Below are 6,518 nucleotides of genomic sequence, written 5' to 3'. Positions count from 1 at the left end.
CACTGCATGAAAGTGATCCGGGATCATCTGATGGGGAAGCCCACTGTGTCTGTCGGCATCAACTCATCCAGTCCAAACACCAACAGATCAGGTGAGAGGGTTCTGGTGAGACTTTAATCAAGCTGCTGAGAGGTCAGCTCGGACCTTCACACAAACATCTTGTTCCTGCAGGTCAAATGTGAACCGACGATCCCCATCGCAGACGGTCCGTTTCATGTGGGGATGTGTTTGAAAGCTTCACGGTGACTCACTGAGGACATGATGTTTGATCCTGGAGTGCGTTTTAGTGCTTTCTGCCTCAGTCTTCGTGGTTCTTCCTCTTCAGCATCAACATTTGTAGATCTGAACCGACCACGACTCTAAAACACATCTGAGGTTTGAAATTGTGATGATATCTGAAGTGTTGGTGTCAGTCTTTGTGTGTCCTTGTGGCCGTGCAGAGCAAAAACACAACATGGATAAAAACTGAACGCTGTGAAAGCAGAACTACAGTTTCTTTAAATGTACTTTTAAATTTAATAACGGAAATCCCACAGACTGAAAATAAAACTGTTTGTAGTGTCCGGGTGTGAAGTGAAGCCTTGAAATGCAGTACCATCGAGGGCCACTAAGGGCTGGCTCCAACACACTCCCATTCCAAACCATCAAAACAGAGATAGTAACGACTGAAAAATCAGACAGGAGGCTTGAAAACACAAACCAGCAACTGTTAGCGGTCAGGAAGAACTGAGACTGTGAGGTGCTCTGTTATTAGCCATTTATTAGAATTTTGAATGAGCTGTAATATAAAACAAAATATAATGTTAAATTAGGGCGAATGTTTGAGTTTAAATGAAACGCTGCTCTACTTTGAGCTCCAACTATCTTCATGTTCCTCCTGTTTACATCGAGCAGTATGGCAGCCTCCGTGTGACAAACCTTTCAATCACCACAGAGTGAAGCAGAACCAGCTCCACATTTTAATCCAAACAAAGCCTTTCACAAGATGACTACAATTCATATTTAACAGTTTGAGGTTTTCTTTATCTGAAGGAGAAAATAGAAGAAAACAAACACAACATGATCAAATATTTTTACATTCACTGCTGGATTAATATGAAAGTACAGGAAAGTTTAAACATCAATTTCTGTCTGAACACCTGAAGAGAGGATTCACAGCTCTACCTGCTGGACGCTCACGGTCACTACACCAACATGTCGGTACACCACAATACAGTACAATACCCTGACAACAATGTAAACACATTATAGACACTGTTATAACCTTGTCAACAATGTACTATAACCTGTTAAACAATAAACACACTGTACACACTAAATAATAATCCATTATCTACACCCTCTTTATCCTGAACAGGGTCACGGGGGGCGGAGCCTATCCCAGCTCACCTTGGGTGAAGGCGGGGTTCACCTGGACAGGTGGTCAGTCCATCACAGGGACACAGAGAGACAGACGGAAACAAAGACCATTCACACCTCAGGGACATTTTGTAGAACCACCAGTTAACCTGAGGTTCATGTTTCTGGATGGTGGTAGGAAGCTGGAGAACCGAGAGAACCCACGTAGGCACACGGAGAACCTGCAGACTCACACAGGAAGGCCGGGATTCGAACCCGGAACCTTTTCACTGTGATGCGACCATGAAAACCACTGAACCGCTGTGACGCCCCACTATAAATAATAAACACACTGTAAACATCGTCACAATATGCCTCATCGTGTCTGATACACGTTCAAATGAACACGAATTATAATACTAATAGATTTCTTAATGGAGTTTGGTGTCACAGATGAAGTAATAGAATATCAATAAGCGTTCTCCGTCAGCTGAGGATAAACGTGACGTAATGTGCTTGATCGATGTATTGGCCCGATCGGCGGTCATAATCCAGACCTCCTTTCTGATACGTCTTTTTTTTACCACACTCTATATAAAACGTGTTTTTAGTGTCTGTTTACATCGTCGGTGTTATCATGGATGGGACGCAGGAATATGACGCATGCTCACCCGGAAGCTGCTAGAGTGCACGCGTCTATCTGCAGAGCATCGTGAGTATTGTTCTGCTTGTTGACTTTTAACATGTTTAAACGATAACGGAGAGTTCAATCGTTTGTTTTACTGTCAGCTGACAGTTTGAATCCTGTCGGTGGCTGCGGCTGGTTCCAGTTGATCTCAGACTGAAGACACCGGTGTTTCAATGAACTTACGGTGCTGTTAGCTGTTAGCTGTTAGCCTCCTAACACATAGGAGCAGGTTTGTGTTGCTCCTGATGCGTCAGCTAAAGTTAGCTTTGTATCGCGACTTAAAATCAGTTAAATCTAACTTCCTGTTTAAACTCTGTCAATCTAATGCAGTGGAAAACAAAACCCTTCAGTTCAGTTTACTTATCCTCGAGAGACATTTTGAAGACACAGGTAAACACTGCAACTAATATGTCACGTGACATGATTTAAAAATATGGAAATGTAAAGATCAAAGAAACAGCCAATTATAAACAAGAGAAGCAGCAACGTCACTAGTTAGCATTTAACTTAAACCTGCACTGTCTCCTCCTCTGTCTCATGTCTCCTCCTGTCTCCTCCTCTGTCTGTCTCCAGCGTGGACGATGGAGCGTCCGTCTGCTGAGACGGAGTCGGTGAAGGAGGGAGGAGAGCTGAGAGGAGAAGTGAAGGAGGGACGAGGACAGCTGGGACAAAAGGCAGGGATGAAGAGGAGACATGAGGAAGAGGACGATGAAGAGCAGATGTCACGCACCAAGAAGCTGGTACATGTATTGATTGACAGTTTGTTATTGATTGACAGTTTGTTTAAATCATGTAACAGTTTGTTTGGACCAGCTGTGACATCAGCATACATGTAGGATGTATGTTATTGTTGACGTGTTATTGATTCTGTGATATTGTTGACGTGTTATTGATTCTGTGTTATTGATCTGTCAGAGCATCGATCACAGTGTGAAGGTGGCGACTCACTACAACCGGCTGCAGGAAGTTGGTCTGGCGGCTCGAAGTCGAAGCAGAATCTTCTTCATGAGGAACTTTAACAACTGGCTCAAGAGTGTTATGATCGGTATTTAATCAATACTGTTTATCAATGCACTGATCCTAAATGTGTTCATTTGTATCCAAGTATTACATGTGATCAATCAGTATGTTGGTTCTAACTATCATTACCTGCTGATCAGGTGATGCGTAACCATGGTGACCCAGTTATTGAGCTGCACTGATCAGCTGTCAGACATACATTAAAGACTTTAAAGTTGATCAGCTTCTTTGATGTACAGGGGAGATTTTGGAGACGGTGCGGGGGGCGGGGCCTCAGCCGGTGTCCGTGTTGGACCTTGGCTGTGGAAAAGGAGGAGACCTACTGAAGTGGAGGAGAGGAGGGATCAATCACCTGGTCTGTGCAGGTAACTAATGGTTCTAATGTTACCATCACATTTCTCCAGGCTCCAACTGTAACTAGTCCTCAAACCTCTGCAACTAGTCCTCAAACCCTAACCCACATTTTTTCAGCCTAAAAAACGGCTATTTTAACAACCTCAGACTTTTTATGTTGGGAGTCTATGGAGCCCAGACGGTTTACCCTAACCATCACTGGTTAGTGCCTAAATTCAACCAGTTAAGCCAAATCTATGGGTTTACCCTAACCATCACTGGTTAGTGCCTAAATTCAACCAGTTAAGCCAAATCTATGGCCCCAGTTCCTGGTCCAGGTCCAGGTCCGGGTCCTGGTCCGGGTCCTGGTCCAGGTCCCGGTGCCTCCTGAGTTGACCCGGTTTCTCTCTGTGCCTCCAGACATCGCTGGCGTGTCCGTGGAGCAGTGCCAGAGTCGTTATGAAGAGATGAAGAAAAAGAGTCACTTCAACGACAGAATGTTCGAGGCTCAGTTCATCACGGCCGACTGCTCCAAGGTAGAACTGCACCAACTAGATCTGTTCTCCTCACTGTAGAGTCACAGAACACATGTTCTATGATCAAAGTAAAAACAACCACGCTGACTTCTGATTGTACGTGACCTATGACCTCTCTGTGCAGGAGGTTCTGTCAGAGAAGCTGGACGACCCCGAGCTGATGTTTGACATCTGCAGCTGTCAGTTTGTGTATCATTACTCATTTGAGAGCGAGCAGAAGGCCGACATGATGCTGAGGAACGCCTGTGAACGCCTCAAACCAGGAGGCTTCTTCATCGGGACGACGCCCGACGCCTTCGAACTCGTGTAAGAACTCACTTGTTCACAACCTGTCTTCATCACGGAGACGTCTCTGATTGTTTCATAAACATAAACTCCTCCTCTCCTCTCCTCTCCTCTCCTCTCCTCTCCTCTCCTCTCCTCCACCTCCCCCCCTCTCCTCCTCAGTAAACGTGTGGAGCAGTCCTCCTCCCTGTCCTTCGGTAACGATGTGTTCAGCGTGTCCTTCGAGTCCAAAGGTTTCTATCCTGTGTTCGGGTGTCAGTATCATTTCAGTCTGGAGGATGTCGTCAATGTTCCAGAGTTCCTCGTCTACTTTCCTCTGTTTGAACAGTAAGATTCATTTTTATATTCAACCAATAAGTGACACGAGTTTCTGAGGAAAACCGTTCAGTTCAGTGGAAACATGTCTGAAGACCAGAGACTGAAGTCTGAACCTGAAGTTCTCTACAGAGTCTCTTCATAGTCTCTAGTGTCTCTACAGAGTCTCTAGTGTCTCTACTGTGTCTCTAGAGTCTCTACTGTGTCTCTACAGAGTCTCTAGTGTCTCTACTGTGTCTCATCAGCCTAGCGAAGCGCTACAACATGCGTCTGTTGCTGAAGCAGCGTTTCTGTGAGTTCTTTGAGGAGAAAGTGAAGAAGGATCATCATCGCAGCCTGATGATGAAGATGACTGCTTTGGAGGTAAAACTACCAACTCAATGTTTATTGATGAGGCGAAATCAGTTGGACACTCGCTGTGTTTGTGAAGTTCAGTATGTAATTAACATGCAGTTAGCGTGTAGATGACGATGCAGTAAACATGCACTTCCTGTCGTGTTTCAGCCGTTTCCCTGTGAGGATGAAGGGCGACAGGCTTCAGACAGCATAGAGTACTGCCATGCCAAAGAGTACTGTGGCAGAGCTGGAGTTAAACTCCCAGTGGTAAGTTTGCCAACAGCACGCAGCTTCAATGTGCTTCCTCCTGATTGGTGGGTTTGGTCTAACCACGTTGTCTCTCTGCAGGGAACTCTGAGCAGATCTGAGTGGGAGGCTGCCAGTAAGTTCCTGTGTTCATCAGCTGGTTGTCATGGTGATGGGACTGTTTTCAGCTACAGTAAACCAGTTCCTGTGTTGGTTGATGGGTTTCCATGGTTACACAGTCAACTGAAAGTGTCCACATGATGTATTTACACTCCTTCAAGATCTTCACAGTCTGCAGCTGTTTTCTGTTTTCTACCTGTTGTTTTTCTATTATGACTTTAATGAGAATGACAATATTAAGATGAAAAAGTTATTTTTATTTTGGAAGCAGTTGAATCTGTCAGTGTTCGTAAAGCCATCAACCAATCAGATTGTGAGGAAATGGAACATGTGACATCAAAGCTCCTATTGTGGACTGTAACTCTTAGTCTGCAGAAACCAACAGAAAGTTTGTGTTAATAAAACAGCGTACACAACATGACGGACAGCTATCCGATTATACATCTATTTCAGTTTCACATCAACAAGGAAATGTATGTCAACAACACTTGTGTCCATTATTAACATGAATCTCTTCATGTCTTTTTATTGCAGGTATCTACTTGGTGTTTGTCTTCCAGAAGATGTCCTGACGCTACCAACGATCTCTTGGTTTAGTGAACTCACCTGATGCTCATCATCTCACCTGTTCAGCTTGTGTACAGTGATTCTTTTGTCTGTTAATGTCCTTTTTGATAAAGTGAAGTGCTCCGTCTGATGTAGTAATAAATGAAAAGTACAAAAGCTCTCATCTTTTATTTATTTACTGAGAACAATGAAATAGTTGTATCTCCAACATTGAAAAAAATAAACCCTCTTAAGTCAATAATGGGTTAGTGTTAGGATAGGTGAACTGAACATCACCCTTTCTACAGCTAACTATGGTTGCACATGGCTTTAGCATAACCTGCTTTCCAACCCTGTGATTATGTAATGCTTAATAAGAGTTACTATAGAATTAGTGTTAGCATTGGGCTAGCGACCTTTATGCAGATTAATTTTGACCTAAACATACCTGGTACATAAATAAATACTTAAAAACACAGAAGTATTTATCACTTGGACATATTTACTGGTTTCTGAATGCACACATTTAAGATGGACACAGTGAAACTGTAGTAACTCTCCCCCCCCCTCCCTCCGCTGCAGCAACAAGAACTTAACAACAACGAGCACATGCGTTACAGCCACGCCCCCAACAAGGGCTCTGATTGGTAGATTGTTTCAGTCGGTATAATGAGATCTCCTGAAAACATGGAAACTGTCAAAGTTGTTATTCTCTTGTTTTTTCATTGTCTGTCTGTCTGTCTGTCTGCTCATGT

General features: G+C 43.8%; 1 protein-coding gene across 2 annotated transcripts; it reads left to right on the top strand.

The window, feature by feature from the left end:
• The first annotated feature begins 786 nt into the window (after window positions 1–786).
• On the top strand, window positions 787–5,943 carry rnmt (RNA (guanine-7-) methyltransferase). 2 transcript variants are annotated; one of them, XM_069149882.1, is made up of 11 exons: window positions 793–2,050; window positions 2,600–2,766; window positions 2,942–3,071; window positions 3,286–3,411; window positions 3,800–3,915; window positions 4,040–4,221; window positions 4,363–4,527; window positions 4,761–4,878; window positions 5,020–5,118; window positions 5,200–5,233; window positions 5,752–5,943. In XM_069149882.1, exons 1-11 carry the CDS (start codon window positions 2,002–2,004, stop codon window positions 5,787–5,789), a joined length of 1,224 nt encoding a protein of 407 aa, XP_069005983.1. In that variant the 5' UTR covers window positions 793–2,001; the 3' UTR covers window positions 5,790–5,943. The 2 variants fall into 2 exon arrangements, 1 of the variants encoding a protein (XP_069005983.1); XR_011178273.1 differs by lacking the exons at window positions 5,200–5,233; window positions 5,752–5,943 and having other exon boundaries at window positions 787–2,050; window positions 4,730–4,878; window positions 5,020–5,109.
• The last annotated feature ends 575 nt before the right edge of the window (window positions 5,944–6,518 follow it).

This window comes from Embiotoca jacksoni, unplaced genomic scaffold (genome assembly GCF_022577435.1).
Source record: "Embiotoca jacksoni isolate LCO1_2020_lvr unplaced genomic scaffold, fEmbJac1.0.p SCAF_150, whole genome shotgun sequence".
Lineage (NCBI taxonomy): Eukaryota > Metazoa > Chordata > Actinopteri > Embiotocidae > Embiotoca > Embiotoca jacksoni.
Note: the sequence above shows the minus strand (reverse complement) of the source record. Positions and strands in the feature narration are given on the sequence as shown.

Excerpts from the sequence above, each read along its gene's own strand:
- rnmt (XM_069149882.1), top strand. The coding sequence starts at position 2,002 with ATGCTCACCCGGAAGCTGCTAGAGTGCACGCGTCTATCTGCAGAGCAT. Across the intron at positions 3,072-3,285 it reads GCTCAAGAGTGTTATGATCG|GGGAGATTTTGGAGACGGTG; the intron begins GTATTTAATCAA and ends TTTGATGTACAG. Across the intron at positions 3,412-3,799 it reads CAATCACCTGGTCTGTGCAG|ACATCGCTGGCGTGTCCGTG; the intron begins GTAACTAATGGT and ends CTGTGCCTCCAG.